A 25,368-nucleotide genomic window follows, 5' to 3' on the forward strand; every position below is an offset into this window, starting at 1 on the left:
GGGAGTTTCAAAACAAATGACATTCTCACAAGTGAAAAGGAAATATAATTCAGTAAACAGTGCAGTTAATATGAATCAATGTCTTTTAAGGTCTGCTCCTCACTGCTGTGGTAACTGGGGTGCTTCACTTCTCATGTGTTAGTTCTGTGATGTCTAAAATGAGGACAATTGTCTTATTTTTAGTGCACTAGAAGAATAATATCAAATAAGCACTATCTAACAATGAAAGTTCTGTTTGTGATACTGTTCAGTCACTTTTAGCCAAGCGTTTCATGTATTTAGCAGATATTCCTCAGGGACAGGGCCATTTTGGGTTGAAATATATTGGTGTTTAAGCAGCAGTGAAATTTCTTTCTGCCTTGTAAAACAATCTAATTTAGAAGCTTAAATAGAATACAAGCTCTCCTAGGAATTATGTTGTAGGTGTATATTTTTCTGTTACAGTTTATGTAACATTTTTGGAGCTCTTTATTTTTAGTTTGAAGGGAGATTGCTTGAATCATGCTTTAAAAAGGTTTATTTTTGAATTTTTGAAAGAGGCAATAAAAATACATTCCCGATATTGATAGATATATGTTGATTTTTGTATTGCAGTTCCTGATGGCATTGTTCAAGGGGTACAGATTGCAAATGCAACAAAAACCATCAGACAACTACTGACAGGAGTGGGAGGAGGAGTTCACTGGAGTTCATTGAGAGTGTCATGTGAAAAAATTCCCTTGTGTTGACCTTTTCCTTCGAAATATGATGAGCATTTATTGTAGCACATATGTAAAAACGTCGCCTTATGTGGGTTTATAGGAGAAACTAAAAGGAAGAATTGTGGTGAAATGATTAGGTGACAAGCGCATGTTTGCTTAAGCAATATGTTATAAACGTTTGTCTTGTCATTTTCAAATATAAACTGAAGTGGGACAATAGATCAGATTCTGTCCTTCATCAAAAGAGGTGTGGATTAAAGCATCTGAATTATGTGGGTGCAGCACAATAATTGTACAGGGACCCTTAAAAACTGTAAGGCTCACAGATGTAATGTTTCAAAAGGGAAGAAAAGAAAAAAATCCTCCACATTAAAGCAAATTCTTTTTAAAAAAATGTTTTAGTCATAAAATAGGAATAAAGAACAAGGAAGAGGGTTAACTGTTGCCTTCTTCCCTCCTGGGAAATATATCAGACCATATGTTTGAAAATAAGAAAACTTTCTTTCAATTCTATGGCAGCTGATGTTAGAAAACTCTTAAGATAGTGCAGTGCTGACCTCCTGTGTTTCAGGATATAACAAAATAAATGTGTGAGAAAATGTCTTGCAGTTATGAAGGAACACATTGATGGCTTTTTGCTGACATGTAGGAAGAAAAGAGAAACCAGTAATGCTGTCTTTAACTTCAGCATTATAAACACACATGTTTGTGACTTCACATTTATCCTGCTGGTATCACACAGTATATGGATAGTAGCTTTTGCCAGGAAAACACTAGCACTTGTATTTTCATAAAGTGAATCCATGGGCTTTGGGTCTTACTTTCTTCTTTAAAACATTTACTGTCTTGGTGTTCCTCTATCTTTCTTTTACAGTCTGGGGAGGTGGTGGGGAAATCATATTGAATCACCAAATAAAAGTCCAAGCTGTGAATTAGACAAGGAAAAAAGTACTGTGAAGGTCCTGAGCGTAGTGCATCTGTTCTTTATTTCCTATTAAATGTTTTGTCTTGCCACTCTTCCCGCTCCCCCCACCCCCGTTAGATTCCTTTTGTTCCTAGTCTTCTATTAATAATCTGTCCTTCATTTTTCACATTTCCCCCTTATCATACTTTTTGGTCTCTTAACTTTTTCTCTGATCTGTTTTAAAAAGAATTTTGGATATACTCAAATGACATAGTTATCTGTCAAACTCACAGCTATTTCATTCCTAAAATTTTGTTCAAAAGTTCATGTTTGCTTTTGTAAAACAAATAAGGAAAGCTTTATGTTGGACTCTTTTTCTCTGGAAACCCTTGGTTGTGGAAAGTAATTGATCGTTATGTCAAGATGCAGTGGAATCCAGCTCGAGGAGGATTGATTATGAGCGTAAAGAAAAAGGCTCCATCTCTGCTGGTGGAGGGGGGGAAGGGAGATGAAAAAGAGAAGAAAAAGCAGGAGAGCACAAGAGAAAGAAGCGATTAAGATGACAAAACGTTAAACATTTAGACCTCTTGAAAATGGGCTTTGAAGGATTGTGGCAAACAGACCTTTTTAGAACATGTTCTGTGTTCTTGTTAATTATTGTGCGATACTTGTACGCTAATGTGATAGCGGCCAGAGGAACAAGTACAATGGAGGTAAATCCACCTTGTGTTATTCACTCAGTTTCTCAAGTGTCTGTGGTGTAATTTGTGTTAAAAAATGGTCAATAGTGTTTCTGGCTTATTATGGAGGGTTTTGAACCATTTGCGGTGTTACAAAATCTGGTTTTGGGTGGTGAATATCTTTTATAGTTGTAATTACTTAATGGCATAATCAGTGCTCTCTGCCTCCTGATAAGGGAAGACTGAGCATTATATGTGCATTTCTAACCTGTACATTTAGGACTTAGAAATGGATAAGTAAATAAGAAGAAATTCTGTCATTCTTAAGTGGGGGTTTTACACTGTCTGTATTGTTTTCAGCAAAGAAAAAATAACAAAGGAGTTAGTATTTCGGAATGTGTTGCAAATAAGTGTCCATAAGCAAACTCTGCTCCTGCGTTCTGCTTTCTTCACGTTGACGGTCAGCCGGTAACGTGAGTGATGGCTCAGCAGGGGCCTGAGGAGCCTTTCACAGCCTCATCTAGAGTCCCCGTGCATCCCAGTATGGATGGAGATAGCACATCTGGCAGTATTTGCTGTGAAGCAGGAAGCGTGAGTTTGGGATTGTGGCACTGGCTCCGTTGTGCTGGCTGGCAGAGCAGTTTAAGCACGTGAAAAGCACACACTGCATCCATTCAAAATGCGGTCGAGCATCTGTAGCCGTGTACACTCCCTTGAATTCCTGGCTGAAATTCCAGCTGAATCAGCTAGAATTGCACCTGGCACTCCCATCGCGCTATGGTAAAAGGAATGGGTTGACCTAAACTCCAGATTTATGTGGATTTAGTTATGGAACTTTCAGTAAAATCAGTGTTAGCCTTAAGGGCCGTATATCACTTTGGAGCAGATAATATATACTGCGCTTGGGTAATTTTTGCATTTTTCTTAGGGAGAAAGAATAGTGTCCTGTTTTGCTTACTGAGTCTTTCTTGGTTTCAAGATACATATGTAATTACTGGAGTAACGGAATTGCTTTAGTGTAAGCTGAAGGAATCACAAAAAAGGTTCATGGGAAAGGTGGTGTTTCTCTGGACTCTGCTGAAGCTTTTTCTGATGTTTAAAGAAGCAAGATGTAGTATGGAGTTCACAGAGGATTTCAGGCTGTAGTTAAAAGTAAGCTGGAATTTGTTTGACCTTTTTCCCTGTACATTCTTTTCAGAGCATTAGGTGGTTGAGGTCAAGCTGAAAAGTGTCACTGGTCAGTGTCTGAATTTAATTAGTGGGCAAGGACTTGGAGAACTCTAAAGTACAAGATGCTTGATTACCACCTACCCATTTGAAATAAAAACAGAACATGATCTGTTTGTGTTTTCCTTCCACCAACTGATACAGTTTTCTTGAATTTGTTTGTTTCTAAATTAGAGGTTTAAATGTGGGAAACGTTACAGAAAACTGTTGTGCTACCAGGCTGGTTACTAAGGCTAGTTTGACATCTGCAATGGTTTATGTGGACAGTCACTACTATATATTACGCTTAACAACAGAAATTATGAACAATTGCCATATTTGCTGATTTCCTTACTTTCTGGTCAAAATGTCAATCTTTGTGTTGATTTATAGATAAATCTAAGAAAAATTAAATTAATACATTTTACTCTTAAAGAGACAGAGACTGTTGTAGATGATTATGATGAGCTGTGATGTAAATACCCACTAACACTTAAAACAAGCAAAAACTTCAGCTAGTCGAGGATGGATTTCCTGAGCCAAAACACAGTGGTGTAACACTCTGCATCTTGGTAACAAATGTGTTTGCAATAACTCAAATGTTTTTCTTGCTGCAGCTCAGCCTGCCTAATTTCTTTATGTACTACTCTCAGCATTTAAAATACTGGCAGGCTTGAATAGTCTGGAGAGAATGATGTTTCCCCAGTCAGGAAACACCATGCAAAGACTTGAACTTTTTTACACATAGTCTTTTAGTAGTTACCACATCAAAGAGACCAGAAGCAAGAAATTTTAGGAGATGAATTGTGCACGATAGGGAGTTTTAGTAAAATAATCCACCCTTGGTATGTATCGATCATTTCCATGTTACCAAAATGACTCTATAAATCCTTGCCAAAATACAATTTTAGATATGGTCTTTAATTCTAAGTCCTTAGGCATTTTCTAAAAATCATAGCAGCACAGATGTATGTCTATTTTCCCCCCATAAAACTGGAAAACATTTTGTATTGACTATTAAAGAATAATAGAAAGGAAAATGAAATTTAACAGGTTAGTTTGAAGTGCAGGACTTACACCAAGAGTGCTTTCTCAGCTCATTTTCAGTTCTTTCTCTGAAGAGCTTTCTACATCATCACTTAGTCACGTATTTTCTATGCTTTAAATTTTAAATTCGTGACTCAGCAAAGCAATGTGTGGCTGAGAAGAGACAGGGTCATTGGTCTCCTGTTAACCAGTGTTTCCACAGCTTAGTTATTTTTGTATCAGTGAGTAGATGGGGTATTGAGGCTGTGGTGCTCCAATTAACACTGCATTGTGAATTCAATAAAAGACGCCTGTGCAGAGCCCTTGATACCAGATTTGAACTGGATTCCCCTTGGATGCCATGGGATGCAGCCTTGTGGCAGCGCTGCTGTATTTTCAGGGTTCCTGATGTCTGTCTGAGGCTCTTTCTCACTCTGTGCCTGGTGTGTCCTTCAATCCGTTCAGCAGAACTCCTCTTATTAGCTTGAGCTAATAACAGCCTCAGTTGGCATTTACCAGTAATTAATAATTTCAGAGGATAAAGTATTTGTCAGGAGTTTAGCTGGCAGGTGGAAATGGGCAAAGCAAGTTTGCCCAATACAGTGCTGGTGAAAAGAAGTAGTTAATCAAAAGAAATTAAAAAAAAATCAAGTTACCAGTCGAGTTATCTCACAGCAGAGTTGTGTTTAATCTTAGTGCACAATATATTGTGATGACAAGTTTCCGCACGTATACCATGATAAATGAGTGCTATTCTTTTATGGCAATGATTACATTATACATGTTGGCATTTATGTGACACCGTTGCATTTTTTTAGAATATTCAATCTTCTCACCATGTTTTCATCTATTGTTTTCTGTGACAGCTGGAATAAGACCATGAAGTCAAGTGGCAGAGGCCATAAGGGTCTGTGACTGCTGAACTGCTTCTCTGCTTCAATTTTCAAGTTAGATTTGCTTGCTATATTTGCTATTTTTCTGTTTCTACTTGGTGGTTTATTTCATCTCTAAAATAAAAAAGCAAACACTTTGCGCCAAAGTCTTTAAACTCTGCCTGCAAAATTGTAATTAGATATGTTGTGGGTGTAGATTAGTAATGTGCAAAAGCAACATGTCACATAATTGCCTGCTGCATATGTGCAAACAAGAGGTTTTTCACAGAGGCAAATGAACCTGCAGATTGTCTTTGCTCTTCCCCATCTGAAAAATTAGCCTTGCATGCACTTTGTGTTTTAAAGTAATAACTGATCTTAGTTTGGAATGGAAATAACCATCTTGAAACAATGAGACTTCATAGAAGTCTTTAGTGCTTTGTGAGGTTAACATTATCTTTGACGAAAAAAATCCATGTGAAAATCAGGTATGGTTTCTTTTTAATTTAGTTTTAAATGACAGATCAATTAATGTGAGTCTTTAGTTTGATCCTTTGTACTCACCTATAGCTCTGGCCCTGCTGCTGTTTTCCTCCTTCCTCTAGTTTTTCTCTTCTGTGTTGAGTTGCCTTCTTTGTAATCTGAAAACTTCTGGCTCTTTCTGCAGCTCTTTTACTATATGGTGTGTGGAGGAGCTGGAGGGGAGAACAGTGGTAAACCATTAGCAAAAATTTCATAATTCATGTGTAATATTACAACCACTAAATTAACTGCTATTTAGTTATAATTCAGGGTGGCCTTGCCTTTATTTATTTATTTTTAAAAATGAGTTGCCACGTGCTTAACACTGCCATCCATTTACTGGTTTCCCTTTGCTTTATGGTAGCTTTTATTTGTCTAATTGTGTATATTTTAATAGCTAACATTTCCTATTTCTGTCTCATTTGATGCTGGTGCTACTAACAAAGAGAAAACTGAGACCAGATGGTTGCCAAACAGTGAAGCCACCTGGTATTCTAGCAATGCCAAATATATTTTCCCCTCTATTTTTCTTTAAAAAATTACTCTGACAGGTCCAGGATTTTTTGAGGATCCCAAGAATATTTGCATGCAGCCAGACAAATATCCTCTTAAGTTTATCCTTGCAATTCTCTTCCCTGCTGTTCTTCTCTCTCTCAGGTGACTCCATCTCAGTCTCTCTTTCCATCGTCCCACTCCCGTCCCCCAGTCGAGATCTCAGGTTTGCAGATCTTCCTCCACTGAGCTGTGGCCGAGGCTGCAGGTGAAGACATGACCCTGACCATTGCTCCACTTGCTCCACCACCTCTGCGGCCACCAGCGCTGCTGGGGTGGGACAAGGAGCTCTCACTGCAAGCAAAATCCAACAGAGTCAACCTGCCAGGAGTTGTCCAGAAGCTTCCCTCCACCCCTTAGACTATTACTAGTGTGTAGCAAACAAATAAAAAACCACGTTGAAGAACAGGGTGTTTTGGATGCAGCAGCCTGTGGCTTCCCATCTTGATGCCTTGTTGATTTGAAGGCCAAGTCTGAACCAAAGCTGTTGTCAGGGGTGTGACAGTGTGAGCTGGGAATGACGTGATCACAGACTGAGGATGCAATAGTGCACACACAGGGTACAATTTGCTCTGTGTGACAGGAGCTAACCAAAACCATTTTTTCTCTGGTATGAGCTGCATCTACGCTCTGCTCCCCGTGCCAGTGCCGTATGCTGATATGAGCTGCACCATGTGCATGGTGACAGACGAGCTGTTTGAATGTGTGCTTTTCACACATTGCAAAAGTCTGGTGTAGGCACTGCCTGTGTCACTATTGATACATCTTTGAGACAAGCAGTGCTAACACACCATATTGACACAGGTCTGGGTCAGGGAATGGAGTGAAACTCCTCACTTAGCTGCTGTCAGTCCTTCTCTGCCTACTCTCCTCCTTTCCTCTGCCTTTGTAGCTGATTTCCTGGACCCTGCTGGTTTGTAGACCCCAAATAGCTTTAATGACACTGACATCAACCCCTGGGTACTGTGGCTTGGTGAGTGTAGGTGTTTGTCTGAACACCCGAGTTGAATTCTGGCAGAGAGAACGGCTGCCCCGATGTCAGCTCTCAGCAAATACCCAGATGACTGCGGTATCTAGTGGCTCTAGTGCTAGCACGCTGTGTTAGGAGCTGTTCAAATTCAACACAAAACCCCCAATATCTGCCTGAAAAGAGCTTATACTCCATCTATAAGAGCCAGGAGAAGAGTGCAAACAGATGAGGAAATAAAAGAAATAGTAAGTTGGTATTCAGCAGTGTAACAGCTGTCTGTAATGCTGTGTATGTGATGGACCTGTATCTACTAATTTCTTATGATTCCTTTACTGTGCTGCGCTCCAACAGTGGTTGTGGCAGCACTGAACTTTCTTCTCAGAGCCCTCTGTCTTGTGCTGGGTGTATCGTGTCTCTCTTTCTTTGTTCTCTTACGATATGTACCTTTTTCCAGCTTGTTCTGCAAGTGTCAGAAGAGGCAGTCATCCTTCATTTGGCAGGTTTTGGGCTTCACTATCGCTCTACCAATAATTACCTCACTGCTAGCATGGTCTCCCTAGATGGTTGCAAGCCATCACGCAAAACAGTCCCCTTCAAGCACTGTCTCTAGTTGAAGCTGGATGTCTAGAGGTCCATGTTCCTGCTGGTTACAGTAGGTTAGGCACAGTCCCGTTACAGGACATACAGATCAGTTCAGTAGCAGGTGGTCTTTAAGGGAAAAGACATCAGAATGGCTTCCCTTCAAAACTTCCCATCCTTTGGAAAATGGAAAATACTCCTTCATATCTTTCCAGCAGGCAGGACTTATAATGTGTATTTAATCTTTGTGATGGGAAAATAACATAAAAACAATGTTTTGATGGAAAGAATGCCCATGAAGTACCTGCCCAGACTTACTCCTGTTTGGCCTGTTTAAGCAACAAGGCATAATGATTCTAATGTGCTTTACAGAGGCAGTTGCATGGAGTGACAAGGATGTTGCTTCTTGGGGCCTTTCTGTTGTAGAGACACAGTTTTGGTCTTCAAACTTATTTTCTGTACTATATTAGAACTAATTTTGCAATATTTATAATTTCTCAAAATATGCGAATATGCATTGAAGCTGACAGGAGACCTGAGGATCAAACTTAGTGCTGTAACTGCATTTCCCTGCAGCAGAAAATATTAAAAATTGTCAAGGAAAAGGACAATAATTGTTTAGAATCTGGAAGGTTTGTATCTAATCTCTGTAATTCAAACAAGTATGTTGGAAAGCACCTCGGGTAACTGCCAGAAGTTGTGCCTTTTCCTATTACGCCACCACATGAGGGTCCTGTGGGCTTTAGACTAAATTCTCTGCAATTAATGAAAATTTCAGTGCATTTAAATGCATCCTTTTTCGACTTATTTGATTTGTGCAAGCTGGCTGTGTTACTTGCAGAAGCTGTATTTGCCTTCTGTGGAATATACATCCCTGCACAGGTGAATTGAACAGAGCAGACCAAAATCCTTGTTGCATCTTACCTGTAGGATTTGATGTTTCCTGAGATATTAAAAAGGGGACAGCATGCTGGCTGAATGTAGGCTGAGCCTTCTCCCTTCCAGATAAGCAAATCTCTGAAAAATATGCAAACTGTTTCATATCTAAGAAAATTACCATCTTTCAGAGTTTTTTAAACATTGTGTGCCTGTCCTCCTATTTCATTGCATACAAATAAAACATACAGTTTGTATCATTAGTGTCAGACTATCTCTGTCATTACTCTCCCTCCTCTAAAATGAAAAGATTGTCTTGGCATGGATAAGTTCCTGCTCATTAGAGGTGAGAAAGAAAAATAAACAGTATTTAAAATTATGACAAAGTTATTTTCATCATTTCGCCAGTAGAAGCCTTCAGAGTAATGATAAAGCTCATCTGTGTAGATATTTTCAAAACCTAAAAGCAGTCAGAAGATAGGATGTATACAGATATAGGAATGTCATTCCTCTCTCTTATATGAGGCAGTGACCTCTTTCCTAGTTTACCCTGGTCAGTGAAGGAAAAAAAAAACCCAACCTAAATCCCAAGCCTGTGGCCTTTACTGCTTGGAACTAAAAATTGGTTGATTTTATTATACATTTTTAAGGAAGTTTTGAAAAAGCAGCACAGGATAGCATTTAAATAACAAAGATCCTTTTTAAAATTTCCACCTTTTCTCTACTAACTGCTGTTTAACAAAGGCAGCAGTTTTTACAACTGGGGTGATTTGTAACTGTTCTCTTCTTTCTCTTCCCTCCCATACCTCCTGCTCATTGTTATTGGCTAACATCTCTGATAAGAAATGTAACACAGCCGATATGTCCTCCTCTCTTCCTTCAGGATACCTGGTCTTCCTTTTCTGAAGCAGTGTTTTTTCGTGTTTTTTTTTTTTTTCCGTGGTTTGTTTTTTTGGTTTTTTTTGGTTTTTTTTTTTAAGTTTTCAGTTCATTTCTGGAATAATATCTTTAACTTGCGGACTCCTTTCTAATTTTTTTTCTGTGTATAAGCAGGCTGTGCTGCTACACCCCACTTTTTGCTCTGATCCTGGCTCAGCCAACTGTCACTTTTTAGCCTGCAGGGAACCTTCTGGTACTAGCATTCCTGCCTTGTTTTTATTAGAAGGGCATCTCTCACAACATATCCCTTGCTGTTTGAAGCAGAAATTGTGTATTCGGGAGGAATGAATAATGGATATATTTAAAGGGTACCTTGCCCTTCTCGTTCCTTTGCACATCATAAATAACCACTCTTTTAGTTTAGTTTTACATATTGCTGTACAGACACAGTCTGAAAAGTCTGGTGATTCAGCTTGCAGTTTAACAAACATTGTGCTGTACGCAGCTGATGGTTTCCGTGTCTGACAACTGATGCTGCACCAAACATGATCCCGGCATCCGTGTGTCACTCTAGAATTCTGCAGACTTAGAAAACTAGTAATGAATTTACTTTGAAGCAGCTCGTGAAAATATAGTATGACAGGAAATGTATAGACATCATGATGGGGAATGTTGGGGCTCTGGATAGAGTTCATTTCACCTGGTTTTAGATGTCTTTTTAAGATATCTAGAGGTATTTTAAGTATTTTTAAAATGTATTTTTACATCTTAGGTTTTTTTAAGATGTTTTAAATATCTTCAGAATGAACTGAGTTGTTCCCTGAAAATGTCCCTTTCTCTGCCCTCACTGTAAAAGCAGGTTGGTTGATGAGGTTGTGTGTATGTGTCTGTAGTAGAGACATCTGCTTTTTGTCCAATGAGGCTGCTGTTTCTGACCACTTATCACCATCTGAGGCGTTTGCTGGATTGATTGCTGTATTCAGGAATAGACTGAAATTATGCAAATTTTCCTATCCTAAAACTAATCTGCGGGTGCCAAACCGCAGGCATTAACTGGAAGTTGATTTTATGGACTTCCATGTTTTTTCCCTTTTTACTTTCAGCTTTTAAAAAGGAAGTTCCTTCCAAAGCACTGAGAAGTAACCAAAAAATGGCAGAATAAGCAGTTGTAAGGAACTTACCTAAGAGCACCTAAATGCAAATGATCCATTAACTCTGTGGAATAAGAGGTGGTGTGTCCTTATCAAGGAAGTAGAGAAGAGAAGAGAAACTGTAGGATAAGGAGAAATGAGGATAGTTACTAATGTGAGTGGTATGTAAGGTGCCAGCTAAATGGCATCTGAGTGACAGACATGAGACACCCCAAGTTTGCTAAGCTGTTAGCAGAAGCCGGAGGGTATAATTGCACTGTGTCCCGTTACTTTCTGTAATGCCTGGCTGGCTGCAGGTTTGTGTTGCTCAAATCTAGATTTTTCAGATCCTTTTCCTCTGCACTTTGTTCTGGGACACATTCTAGTTGTTCTCAGTTGGACTCGTTTCAGCCTCTTCTGCTACAGCGGTGAACGTTCCCTGTTTTTTTGGCAGTTGTTCATGAAAGTTTGAGAGATTCCACCCCCCACCTCCCCCCCACCCTGCATGTCACGTGCTGACTTCTACTGCCTGTTAGAGTTTGTTTTGGTTACCTTTTGCTATATATGACTGCAACTTGCACCCTTGGTCTGTATTACAATTTTTTTGACGTCAGTTTTCTTTACATCCCTTCTGGGGTCAATCTTCTTTACATCTCATGCTGTATTTTTTAGTTCAGTTTTTGGCTTGATTCTTTGTGTGACTTTTGTACACTCTTTGGACCAATATGGCCCTTGTGTTATTTGACAGATTTATTAGGTAGCTTTTGAGGGGTTTTACTTGGTGGGTTTTTGCAGGGAGGGGAATTTTTTTTTTCTTCCCCATAACTGCTGTTGTGACTGCCCATCTTTTCCGTGGATGTTCATTTTTGGGTTGTATCTTTCTGGTACCCAATACGCAGATGTGTCTGAGCTCTGCTGGTGCTATGAACCGACTAAAGGCTGCATGGCCACGGTTTGCATGGCATGGAGCCCAAGCTAACATATCCTGCCTCTCAGCAGGACTTGCTAGCTCAGTCTCGATGCCCTGGCCAACCAGCAGTTATGCATTTTCTGTCCACCTTGGAGAGCAGGCAGGGCAAGCGCACATGTGCTTGTGATTTACTGTGTTCTTCCCTCAGAGTACACAGCTCATGAGTTCATCATTTGCCTGGTGGTTGCCTGACCATTCTCCTTTCCAGTGGGGAGAACAGCAAGACAGTGACTGTGTGTTTAATTCAGAACCTGGAGTTAACACCATATTCCAAGATTTAGAAAATCTACATATGAGGCATTTAATTTTTTTTTCTCACTCCTTTACAGCTGATAATTATCTTTCTGTTTGGAGGAGTTTGCTGTCACTAATTTAATTTTAGAGGTTATTATTAAAAATTGTAATAATTTATCAGGTTACATTTAGATTAAATGTGTCAATCTTTCATTTTCTGCCTGGAGATGTGATTTGGTAAAGGCAGATCTATTTCTGCTGTGGCAGAGTAAGAAATCCTTCATCTCCTCAGACTTCTGTTCCTTGGAGATAAAGTAGTTCAAAAACATAATATACCAAGTGATGGGGAGTGGACAGAAGACCTGACGGTATTTCTCTGACATAAAGGTTGCAACCTCATCTTTCCTTAGCTGCACTTCCGCAGGGAATGTGTTTACTGCTTGTAAAATGTTGTAAAGTTTGTTTCACAAATTAAATGGATGATAATTGCTGGTGGAAGTGGGTGCAAAACAGCTTGATCTGCCACCAGGTCATTCTTTATGTAGCCTTTTCTGCGTCTGCAGACTTCGAGAACATTAGTGCCATATTTTAATAGAAAAGGATATGACTGACTTCCACTTTGCATAATAGCAAAACAAAGTATAAGGTGCTTAAGCAGTGTACTTGGTGGCATAAAAATAATTTATTGGACAAAAGCACCTAAGCAGTTTCAGTGGAAATACCTATTGATGGAGTGGAGCCTAGGTGAGCATGTTGAAACAATCTCGGATCACTCTCTCTTCACTTGTAATTTTACTTGGATCCCAGCTACTGTTCACGTGCTGTTGTGATATATCCAAACAGAGGACTCCATCTTTTTCTCGTTGTGAAACTGTTGATCTCTCACTGCTGCAAATTTCCTGCCCCTGCACATCCCGGGGTCTGGAACGCCTTTGCCTGTTCTTCTTCTATGAGCCACTGTCACCGTCCTCAGTATGAAGAGACCACATTATAGAGACATTATCTCCAGAGTTACTATTTATACATTTTAATTTGCACCCATCCAACATTTTAATGGTTCTGACGTGGATTCCAAGATTTTTGATGGTTAGAAGTAGTTCCCTGGCAAAACTGCACAGGTCCTCAGAGAATTACAGTGCAGAGATTTGCAGATGGTTGGAGACTTGCTCAGACATACTCTGCAGGGTAGCACAGACAGACTTGCCCTATGTTTGAATGATGTGTACAGAAAGACAGTATATGTAAAGTTAGTGATGGCACTTAACCTTTTTACTCTGTATAGTTACAAATGTTTTTTGTAGTGTTGGTGTGCTGGCCTTTTCAGATTTAAAACATCTTTGAATGAGAAACAGTCTTCTTTCAGAAAGTTTCAACTATTATGATGAATACTTCAAGAGCTGTGAGTTGTGAAAATGGCTATTTTACTATAGTAAAAGGAAAAATTTCTGAAATATGACTGTGCATCCTGAAGACTATTTGAAAAAAATTGCAAAATGCAGTCTTGGGGATTTTTGTTTTGCTTTATTTTACTTCCTATATATTTTTTTTCTTTTAATGCAGATTCCTTTAGCTGCCTAAGAACAGTAGAACTAAAGGGATGAGCTCTTCAATGCTGCAGTCCCTTTTTCCAGCAGCACTCATTCATCAGTGGCCTTTTAGGAGTCCACAGGTCGTTGACTTCCCTAAGGAATTCCCAATCTATAGCTTCCAGTTCATATAAAAATCTTGAGCACAGTTTAGTTTGCCCTGTGGGTCATTCCCAGTTCCTGTGTTCCAGATGGCTGTTTAGATTTACTGTGGACAATAGTTCTAATGGAGTGACAGTGGGAGAACCAGGTTTTACTGCCATTAGGAGAAGCAACGCTTGGATAGCTTGGGTACTGACTGTTGTTGGGTCTTAGATGGGACTTAAATGTACCTCTAAAATGAGGAGGAGATGAATGAGATCTAGAGCTATGGGCAATTTTAGAAGACAAGGCTATGCAGTGAAGACTGGAACCTAGCTTTGTCAGACAGGATAACGTTAGAGATCCTTCATAAGAAGGATTAGTCAACTAAAAGGAAGTCTTACTGAGTTTAGTCTGGAATTGTTCTTTGTGGTTGATTTACATGTAAACATTTTATTTAGTTGTGCTGATAAAAACCTAATTTACAGAGTGAGTTTTTGCTCTGTCTTGCCATTAAGTTTGTAAGAAGCAAGATAAATCATGGCAAAATCAACAGGTGCTCTATGGAAGAAGCAGATCCAAACAAAGGCATCTTTGCCAAGATGCGCCTCTAGGGCCTGTACTGTGGTAGAGGATTTCTTGCCAGTCTGTGAAAACCAGTGTATTAGCAGATGGTGACCTTTGGGAAGTAGTTGTGTGTGCTGAGCACAGAAGGAGCAGATGGCTCTGGACAAACCTCAGACACAACATACTGAAACAAATTCATAAATATTCAGGGTGTGGTAAAGACTGTCTATGAATATTCCTCTCAGGGCGAATGTGGTGTGGAGGGGTCCTATCCTCTCGTTCTACCCTGCATACTCCTTGCTGGACATCAGGTGTCATGATGCCTCAGTCTGTGGGGCAGTGTCTCAGAGTAAGGAAAGGGGATATTTTGGGAGCAGATTTTTGGCATAGCTACCTGGTCTCTACGGGGAAGTAGAGAAGGGACTTCACAGGAAACCAGTTTTGACCATTGCCTTAGCATTTGGGGATTTAATATTTGCTTTGTAGTGGCTGAGTAAATTTTTGAGATAGAGATGGAATAAAGAGTGTTTCCGAGGTCAGCTGTATTCACAGCTTTCCGTTGATGATAAGAGCATGAGTATCCACCACGCTGAATTCTTGTTCTGCTTTCGTTGTTGTTGTTTGGTGTTTTTGGACTCTTATGTTGTTTGTTCAACTGATACATGCTTCTTTTATTGCAAATAAGTCTGGACTAAGGGTAGGTGCCAAAAACCCCAAGAGAATAATCAAGCTTTTAGGCTCCATTTATATTTTGAGTGTGTTTTTTTTCAGGAAAAATTAATATTGTTTTGCTAATAGGTGGCTTTGCTGCCAAGTACCAAGTATACCTGCAAAGAAATGAGCAGCATTTTCTTCAGCATAAGATTTTATATACAGAGTAAGATGGACCCTCTGTCTTTGGCTGCTTCTTGCTGACCTCATGAATGGATTTACACAATCCTGTTTTTGGGTCTCTCAAATAGATCTTGCTGATGCCATGAATCTGAGAAGTTTCATTTGTTAAAGATCTGTTGGATCACTTAGCCCTTTCACTGTGGCTCTGCAGAATAACTTCTCATGAAGTATTTTCACGTAAAACTTTTTCATTTGTGGTGATTTATTACTGTTTTATTTCTAATGCTTATGCCACACATTGTTTTTCAAAGGATTATTTTTTCAGGGCACTCACCACTGAGGGTGCTCTGCATTTGTGAGACTGCGCTGAATTTTGGAGCCAAGAGGGATGCATTATGAACCCCCTGCCTGGGATTTTGGTAATGAGTTGCTAAAAAGCATCTTTGTAGGAAATGAACATGTTTATGATTCAGTCATTAGGGCTTATAAACATTTCCATTTAAAAACTAAATTTCAAGGGTTCCAGTTTGTTGTAGGTTGAACTTGACTGGCTGCCAGATGCCCACCAAGCCATTCTCTCACATTCTCTCCTCAGCAGGACAGAGGGAGAAAATACGATGAAAACCCCCTCATGAGTCAAGTTTAATGGGAAGAAAGCAAAAGCCACTCATGGAAGCAAAGCAAGAAAAGGAAAATTTGTTCCCTGCTTCCCATCAGCAGGCCATGTCCAGCCATTTCCTGGGAAGCTGGGCCTCAGTCCACGTAGCGGTTGATTCAGAAAACAAATGCCTTAATACTGAATATCCCCCTCCGCCTTAGATTTTGTTGTTGAGTGTGATGTTTTATGATAAGGAATATCCCTTTAGTCAGTTTGGCTAAACTGTCCTGGCTGTGTCCTCTCCCATGCCCTTGCCCACCCCCAGCCTACTGGCCTTTGGGTGAGGTTGGGGAGACATGGTTGATGCTGTGCAAGCACTGCTCAGCACTGGCCAAACCACTGGTGTGCTGCCAACACTGTTCTCCCTACAAATACAAAGCACGGCACTATATGGGCTGCTATGAGGAAAGTTAACTCCATCCCAGCCAGACCCGCTACACAGTTAAGTCATTCGTTATAGTGATATTTACAGCTCTTATACGGAATATGTTTCTCTACTGTAAACTGGTTTCAAGTAATAAAATTGCATTTTAATCCCTGATTTTGTAGTAGCTAAAACTTTTCTGGGTAAGAAAGACTTGAATTTTGAAATTATCTAAAATTGGACATCACTCATCACTTGTTTTCTTCCCTCTTCATTCCTGTATATTCTTGATACTGAATAGGATTTTTTAAAATCCAAGTTCTGAATAAGTGATGACACCTTTATTATTTGACATTTTCTGGAAATGAAGGGGTTTTGTTCTTTTGAACTTATAACAGCTAGTGGTTTTAGTGGGCCGCACTTCGCTGAGCTGTGGTCTTCATGAAATATTACATTTCTTGGTGATTTTTGTAACTTAAATCTACATTTTGAAGTTAGCAAAATCCAATAATGCATATAATAAGTCTGCTAATATTTTAAATAATTTATTTTTTAAATGATTTCAGAGTAGTTGCTCTAAAGGATATAGTTAAACTTAGGCCTGTGAAGTGATTTATTAATAGAGTGTAGGAGTCCTTTTTATATGACTGAAGGATTAAAATAATGTGAAGTTAAAACTATCTAGTTCCCTCTTTTATTCTGTTGTGTTTTTTAAGATGAGTAAAGGTCAGTGGAAGTTAATGGCTGGTACATTTGGAACTAATATCAGGAAACGCTCTTTCTAACAATAGGTAATCTCTCTTACAGGCAAGGATGAGCCCATTTCCCATTATAAGACGTTTTCACTTGCTTGTAATTCCACTAAACTTTAAGCAGTAAGGCTGAACATTTCCATGTCAGCTCTCTACCTCAGGCCAAATTTGGAATTTTTATGCAAAAAACTCAGTATTTTCCAAGGCTGAGACTAGAAAAGACTTCAATTCCCTTATTTGAAATTCCTGACACTGGAAGAAAGTCTTTTGTGTTAGATGTCCTTGGCCATGGAAGTCTGTCCAAATTTGGTAGTTTTGTATGACTTCAAAAAAAGTTCACATACACTCATAAGACGTGTTTCTTAGCACCAAACAGTCCTGCAATATTGTGTCCACCTCGTCTGTTCAAGGAAGCCTCTGAGAGCCAGTGAAAAGATGGGGAGCCTTTGGTAGAAGTGAAGGGAGGTAACAGGCAACAGAAAAAGCATATTTGATAAAGGTATTTGAAGGGACTTAGCAAGAAGCCATGGAGAGGTGGACTAGACTAGTTTGGAAGCTCAGAAGGAGAAAAAGTGATGTCTGATAGTGGTGGTAAAATGGAAAGAAAAGGGTTGAACCTAGGGAAGACGAACAGAAGGGCATGGGCCGCTAGTCCATGCTTTCCTCAAAAGCCTGAGTGGAAGTGCTGTTTCCTTAGTCTCAGGGTGGTGCACAACAATATACTTGTGTGAAATCTACAGTCATTCATGTATGAATTTCAGTTAGCCCTACAGGTGGAACACAGGAAAAATGGTGGTTGCTGTGATTGTTTACTGCAGTGTCTCAAGGATTTGTATGATGGGCCTATGCATGAACTGTATGCTGTGATAACTATATACCCTGAAACGGCATTTAAAGAAAATCCAAAGGTTATGAATGTGCACATCAAGGATTAGGACAGGCAGGACAAATGGTATTCTATAGCCTTGTGAAACTACTTTTGTGATCTAGGGTATTTTTTCCTGTTTATCATCATCACAACATTAAGTGCTTGAACTAAAGGATGGATGCATAAGCTGGATGTTTGCTGGATATCAGTTGTGTAAAGGAGAACACTGCTTTTTGTACTACTGCTCTCCCATGTGTTGCAAAATCTGGATGTGTGTAGTGAATAAAGCAGGGGACACAGGAAGTAAAAGGAAGTTGTTATGGATAAGGTAGCTGAATGCATCTGCGGAGACATAGGTCCCAACTCTGTCTTTGCTGCAGTTTTGTCTGTTGCTCAACAGTGGCTTAAAATTTTGGAGATTTCATCATGTTTCTATATGTTGAAATTGAGATTCCTCAAGACCGATTTGCAGAAGAACTGAGTATTTGTACAAATAACTTAAGTCCATAATTTGAACATATTCAAGTGTTAGGAATCTGAGAGGGAACACCCTGAGACCCCTGTATGTTTTTGGAAATCAAGTTTTTTTCACCCCAGTTTGCAGATTGCCCTCGAAGTGCAGATAATATGATTCCTACTTTCCAGGGTGTGTTATGAAGATTGATTAATGACTATGATGAGAACTATAAAAAAGCTCCTGAGGAAACTAATAACTCTACCTTGATGGTAGGGTTTGAATAGTCTGGTCTGAAAAAAGGATGCAACCACATATGGAACAATCTCTGCTGTGTACAGAATAAAGCAGGGGGCCTGTCAATGGGTAATATATGAGTACCTGATTAAAGACAACATCCTAATGCATATGTGCAAGAGGGACAAATTAAGCTTGTATGGGCAGCCATTCTCTAACCTATGAATGTTCGACTTTGCAATCTTCTAAATACTCTGTTCATGCAGCATTTTTTAAATGTGTAATTTATGTTTCAACTGGGGAGAAGAATGGTAGACTCATCATGAAGAGAAGCTGGAATGTGAAGCTGTGTATCAGAAGACTCCAGATTTAGATAAAGCTAATTTTTTATGTGAAAATAAGTGCTTGCTTGATGCTCTATTGGCATCTATAGTTCTGTGGTTACTGCTCTGAGAATGAAATGACCACAGAGAGTGGTCTTTCCACCGTTGCAGTATGCATGGAGGTGAGCCCATGGCACCCCTGGAGGGGGGTTGTTTGGGTAGTGGGGAATTTTGCCCAGTTCCTGCCTATCTCTGTTTGCGGAGGAAGGATGGATTCCCCTTTAAGGTCTCAAAGCCTCTCACAAGTGCTTTGTTTACAGAAAAAAAAAAAAAGCTAGGGGCACGTGGTGGAAAATAAAAACAACCCTTCTGTATTTTCTGTTCTGTAGGTAAAATACAAAAGAGACTTTGAAGAAAGCAAAGGAAGAGGGTTCAGTATTGTCACCGACACGCCCGAGTTACAAAGACTGAAAAAGACTCAGGAACAAATCAGTAATGTATGTGACTGCTGCCTAAAGTGATTGTAGATGGAGAAATGGTGTGTCTAAGAAAAGGCATGTTTGTTGGTGTTTCTGATGAAGTCTGTGAGAGTGAAGAATCTGATTTTGGTGACCGATTTGTGTATGTCAGATTTTGAAGTGTGTGTAACTTTATACCATGGACTTGTACAGCACATTGGCAATGTGTGTTCACCTGTCCAGCTTTCAGCAAGTATGCTCAAAAAATTTTCTATACTAAAATGGTTTCACACTTTCTGCTTTTTTAATAGATTTCACAGCAACTAAGAATACTTTTGTGACTTTTTATTTACATGTAAATTATATTAATTATATAAGCTATAAAGTTTTGTCTTTTTAGCAGGGGCTGTCAAAATTTGCATAACTGGCAAGATGGAGTTTTCTAGGAGCAGATAAAGTTTCGATACTGAGTTTTATAAGGAAATAGATGCAAGACCAAGTTCTGCAAGATGAGAAAGGAAATTACAAAGTAGCAAAACGCAACAATGTATTTCATTTGCTTAGAGCTTGAATGCGGAATGCTTTCAGGAGTGGGATTCTTAAAAATGGGACTTTTCCTGACTTATGTTTTCACTAGGAAAGTTATTTACTTATATTGTATTCCCTTGTAGCATGTTTAACTTGCTGTGTGGTGTAATATTGGGTGATATGCAGTGCAAGTTCTGATATGTCTGAAATAGATAAGAACTAGTTTGCGCTAGAAGTGATACAGAATCAATACCATTAGCTTATTTACTTGAAAGCAATAACGTTTTTCAAGTTGAGATATTATTAAAAAAAATCACAGAAAACTGTTAGTCTATCAGAGCAATGGAGATAAGATGTTGATGTCCAGAGCTGATCTTTGAGGTGAAAAATTTGGGCTCATTTCCTGGAGCCTTGGCCAATGGGGAGGACAGTTAATTTAAGAGCTGTGCAGATGATCCTGTGGGTAGATAACATGAGAACAAAAGCTCATATCTTATGTTAATGCTGGGGCTAACAAATTTCTGGTTTGTGAGAGAGAAAGATGAATTCTTCAGAGTGGCAAAAAGCACGACCATTAAGACTTCTATTTGGGATCTGGGAAGCTTCAGTGAGTCCCTGGCTTTAATCAGCTGTATTTTTTATTCAGACCAGGAACTTAAATTAGGTCCTCTCATGACCTACATAGCTTCCTCGAGCAAGAGTGATTCTTTTGTGTGGGGCAGTTCTGGAACGCATCAGGGAGATGAAACACGCAATGCTCTGATGAATACTGAGTCCCTTGCGGGGTCTGCTGTGTCAGGAGAGGTGGAGGGGAGCAGCCCATGGAACTCAGTGCTGGGTATGGCATGCCGAAAAATTTAATTAGATCTCCTAAGCCCAGTACCCTCAACTTCAGAATGCAGGATAGTAGGATGCAGCTCACATACTCTTTTTCTCTCTCTTATTCAAAGCATATTGGATTTTCTGTTATGGGAAGTGGAGAAATAAAAGCAAACAAGAAGTTTTGTGAGATGAGAGTTTTTTCTTCCCAGCTCTGTTGAGGGCGTTTCTCTTCTAGCAAAAGACCTTGTTGCACTGTTTATGGTACTATCTGTCTCCTGAACCAAATGTATCTACCTGTCTTTTCAGATGCAGAAATATCCTTTTAAATGTGAAAAGTGTTTTTCTTTTAAGCTTTTTTTCTCTGTGGTTGGATATACCACTCCTGTCTCTCCATTCCTAAACACCCAGTCTTCAGAATATAGATTTGTTCTATCCAGTCTTAACAATACAGAGTTGTTTTATTTTCTTGATGTCTGTAGCTGATGGGGATTCCAGGTCTTGGATTCTATTAGAAATAACTAATCATGAATGGTAAAGTGGAATTTTAAAATTTGCATGACAAAATAAGTTTTATTTCATTTATGCTTACAACAAAATAGTCATTTGATTTATAGCATTATATCATAGAAAGATAATTCTGCATAGGCCACAACTTGAATCTAATTAGAAAACTCCTGTATTGTACAAATGCATTCCACACAGAGTAGTTTCTGTATTTATCAGATAAACAGTATACATCCTGGAATAAGGACCTAATTAAGCTTCCAAGGCACTGAAAGGTAAGAACTTACTAATTCTAAAATAATTTTACTTTTCATGTATAGCAACATGGAAGAATACTAATATGTATATATTTAATTTTCAGTTTTGTTTTGATTTCACCTTGAAGTATAGCAAACTTCTGAAAGAGCCTATTTGAAACAAAATTGTAACAACTTCATTGAAGGGGTAAGTGAGCAGTTAAGTGTGTAGCTATTTCTGATGAAGATAAATAACAATATAAGGAATGATAATATATCTTATTTAGCATAAATCTTTGTAAAATATTGTCTTTTTGTCCTAAGCTAGACCTAACTAATGGAATTTATTTTTTGACTCAACCAGAATGAAGTTTCTTAGAAAAGAATGAAATTTACCCCAGTGTCTCATATATTCTAGCATTAAAAACCTAATTCTGCAGATGTACAACACGCTCGTTAGAAAGAATCCCAAAGCCTCTCTGGGGCATTCAGGTTCAGCTGCCCCAAACTACAACTGTTACAGCTTCTTAGTGCCAAGTTAGCCTGAAAGGCGTAAACAAGAAGTATTGGCTTGCTAGTCTAGATTGATTCAGAGGTGGCTGCATAACCCAAGCAGCTTTTTTTACTGTTGAGGTTGCAGGATTTTTAGCACCCTTTGCACGACTGAGTAGATGTTTGAAAATTTAAATAAGTTTTACAAATTAATATGTGTGAAAATGTTTGTAAGTGTTATAAAAAGTATATATGCTTATAAATATTATACAAGTTTGTTAGTATTTTTTCAATTATTCCAAATATAATTTTTCTGTCACTTCTGCTGGAGATGTTGCTGCTTCTTGGCCTTGAACATGTAGTTAATACACACAAAATTTATACTGTTCACGTAGAGAAATGTGTTAATTTTGTTAAAAGACCTTGCAGTGGTTTTTGTCCATCTTGAACTTTGAGAGGATTTTCAACATGAATGCAAGTATTGTCAAAATGAAAATAATACCACGTATTTTTATAGGTGATTTTGCCAATAAGCCTACTGTAAACTGATTTTTACAAGGAACAAGTTAAGGTGGCAAAAGGAAAGTAGTTAAAGAAGATGGCAAAAGTCTATTTATTGATCCATCATGACACATGGGTAAATGAAGAAGTGGGAACTCTATCTAATAATATTTCATTTGGGAAAATGGAACACTTTCAGCAGTTTGCTGCAGTGAGCTGCAGCTTATTGCCACTGCACTTTTATGTTTAGATATATGGCTTGAAGCGTGTTTTATCCTATGTGAAATAAGTCACTCTTTCTTAAATCTGTGCCTGGTAAATGTCTGCAAAGTATAAAGCAAAACAGGTGTCCATGCAAATGGATGAAGTGAGAAGCTTTCACTAAGATAAGGGCCGGTGCTTGGATAGCAGAGGTTCCTTGGCTTGGTTGTATGGCTGGAAAGGTGTGTGAAAGCTTTCACAGTGGTTGCCCTTGTTACAGTGAGAGCCTGTGGAAGTGTTTCTCACTCCCACATTCATGCTGTTGTGAACCGAAGTCATGTGGGAACAAGAAGCTGTGCGCATCTGTGCCCTTCTTCCCTTTGAGAGCTTGCAAAATGGAGTCACACGGTTCTTTTATATGCATGTGATTTGTTTTCCAGGAGATTTGGATTGTATGTGAAAGGAAAACTGTACCTTAAGGTAAAAAAGGGAGATAAGGAAACAGATTAAGTTTGTTTTACAAAGCACATTTCTAAGGTATCCTGTTTTGGTGAAGACGGTAAGTTAGGAAGGTCGATAAAGTTAGTCGGTAAAGAGAAGGTCATAGAATCACCTCTGGAAGATGGAGGGGTCTTCCCCATAGACTGGGAGTTGAACTCCTCACTGAAGTTAGTGAAGCCTGTATTGGATGCAGAGGGAGAGCATGAAATCCATCTGATTTTGGAAAAGCTGCAAATAAAGCCAACAGGCCTGGTGCTTTTTAAAATTTTTTTTTAAACAACCTGATTCCAGAAAGTAAATTAATAGAGCTTTTTGCTTAGTTGTGTGAAAACAGTATTTTAAATATTCATTGAACTATTGTGTAAAATTGCACTCTCTTTAATTGTAATGTTTTATTATATACAATAGAATTTTCTTTAAGATCTTGTAACATTCTCAAAAGCAGTGTATATGGATATGAATGAGGAAGGCTATATATTAATTATCTTTAATGAAATAGTTTACATATGGTTTTTAAGTATCAAGGGTCATATTCTACCTTCAGTTAAATTTACACAGCTTTAGAGGAAGCAGCGGAGAACATGATTTTCTCCTAATTTTAATCAGCTAAACACCTATTTTCTGGAGAAAGACACAAATGATGAGGAATTGAGTACTACCTCACATGTGATACAAATACGTCTTCATGTAGCAACTGAAGCAGGCAAAAAATGACATTGCTACTGTGCTTGTGCACATCTGCACATCTGAAACTAGAAACTGGCCCTAACAGGCGTTAGGCCATGGCTCTGTATTTAGAAGCTGTTGGGACAGTTGTTTACTTGCTCAGATAAAATGATGTCTTAAATTGCCAAAACAGATTGTAGAAAATTTGTCAGGAGAAGATGTTAACAAGGCCTGGAGCTCTGTTTGTAGGATACTGCAGATAATTGTTTCTAAGGGCTTTTTCCCCTCCATTCAATTCAAGTGAAGGAGAAGAACAGCATGAAATGGAACAAGAAAAACTGACAGCAACATGAATGTCTACATTTCACAAAACCAACCATGGCACATCCACGAAGAGATTGGGTAAGCATGTTAAATCACGTCTAAAAAGAGCTTATATTGTTCTAGGCATTGCTGGGATTTTCCCTGCTTCTGAAGTTATTCACAATTTATCTGTCTTTATATTCCTAAGCATGTTTTTTTTTTTGTTGTTTCATTTGGAAAATATGTATTTAATCATACAAAACAACAATGTCTACTAACAGACAGAATAGCACTTGCTGACCGGTGTATGAAGTGCCTCGTGCCCGTAGCAGCCGTGGAAGTCTTGGTGCAGCAAGAGCCTTCTATTCCCCTTGGTTCCTCTGACAGTTTGACATGAACTGCAACTCCAGGAGCTATTCATTATTTGGTATGCTTTGGGCTTAATTCCACACAACTGTATTTCAGATGTGCTGTATATAACTCATGTGATTAAGCATCTGCCAGTTGTTTTCAACAGCATTTTTTTCTGGTTGGAAGCTAGGAAGTTGAATGCGTCATCATTCCTGTGCCAATACCAGTGTATCTCTGCATGAAGGTGGAGCTCCTACTGTGCTCCCGTGCAATGAACCTACATGCATAGAGTCATGTCCAACCTTGTCCCTTTTCTGGATTTATTTTCTGATCTTGCTTTGTATAGATACATACAAATGGAAATTGTGAGAAGTCCCAGGTGCTTTGGCTTTCTAATATTTCTGTGTTGAAGTTTTTGACTTCTCATTTTGAGTAAGCAGAAATAATTCTGCCTTTAAATGTATAGTCCTAATAAATGCTTTAGAAATGACTTAGCAAAAGATTCACATTAATTTTCAGTGACTATGAGTATTTTTTGCAGATTTTTATATAGCTTTCATATACTGTATAGGTATCAGAAATTTGTAAAATGACTGAACGCATGCTTAAGAAATGATGAGTCTAAAGAAATGTAAGTAATATTTTAGATAGAACTTATGCTAAATGAGCGACTGGAAACTTTTGAGAAGGCATTTCAAATGTCCATGTGTATTCTACTTGAAAAAGACAAGTCTTTCTTTAATGATCATTATCAAAGTATTATGCAAAGTTAAAAAAAGACTGTTAAATTAGCCCCTACGCATATGAATTCTTTACCTACATTTTTGGTAAAAAAATTGTTTAATGGCATGTTGCTTTGTCCACTTCTTCCTGCTTTGATCCCTGTGTAGAACAACAGACACCAAGCATTCAGCTTTGTAATATTTTCTTTCATTTACTGTTTGTTTACTGTATGGTATGATATTCTGCACACCGTAAAA

The 25,368-nt window shown here is 38.7% G+C and overlaps 1 protein-coding gene across 1 annotated transcript in view; it reads left to right on the top strand.

The window, feature by feature from the left end:
• NEBL (nebulette) overlaps positions 1 to 25,368 on the top strand; it is a 261,626-nt gene that overhangs the window by 96,288 nt on the left and 139,970 nt on the right. Inside the window, exon 4 of the mRNA XM_065627754.1 lies at positions 19,215 to 19,322. Within this exon, the coding sequence (XP_065483826.1) occupies positions 19,215 to 19,322 (108 nt within the window). The remainder of the gene's footprint in view (positions 1 to 19,214; positions 19,323 to 25,368) is intronic.

Source organism: Caloenas nicobarica, chromosome 2, assembly GCF_036013445.1.
Source record: "Caloenas nicobarica isolate bCalNic1 chromosome 2, bCalNic1.hap1, whole genome shotgun sequence".
NCBI classification, from domain to species: domain Eukaryota; kingdom Metazoa; phylum Chordata; class Aves; order Columbiformes; family Columbidae; genus Caloenas; species Caloenas nicobarica.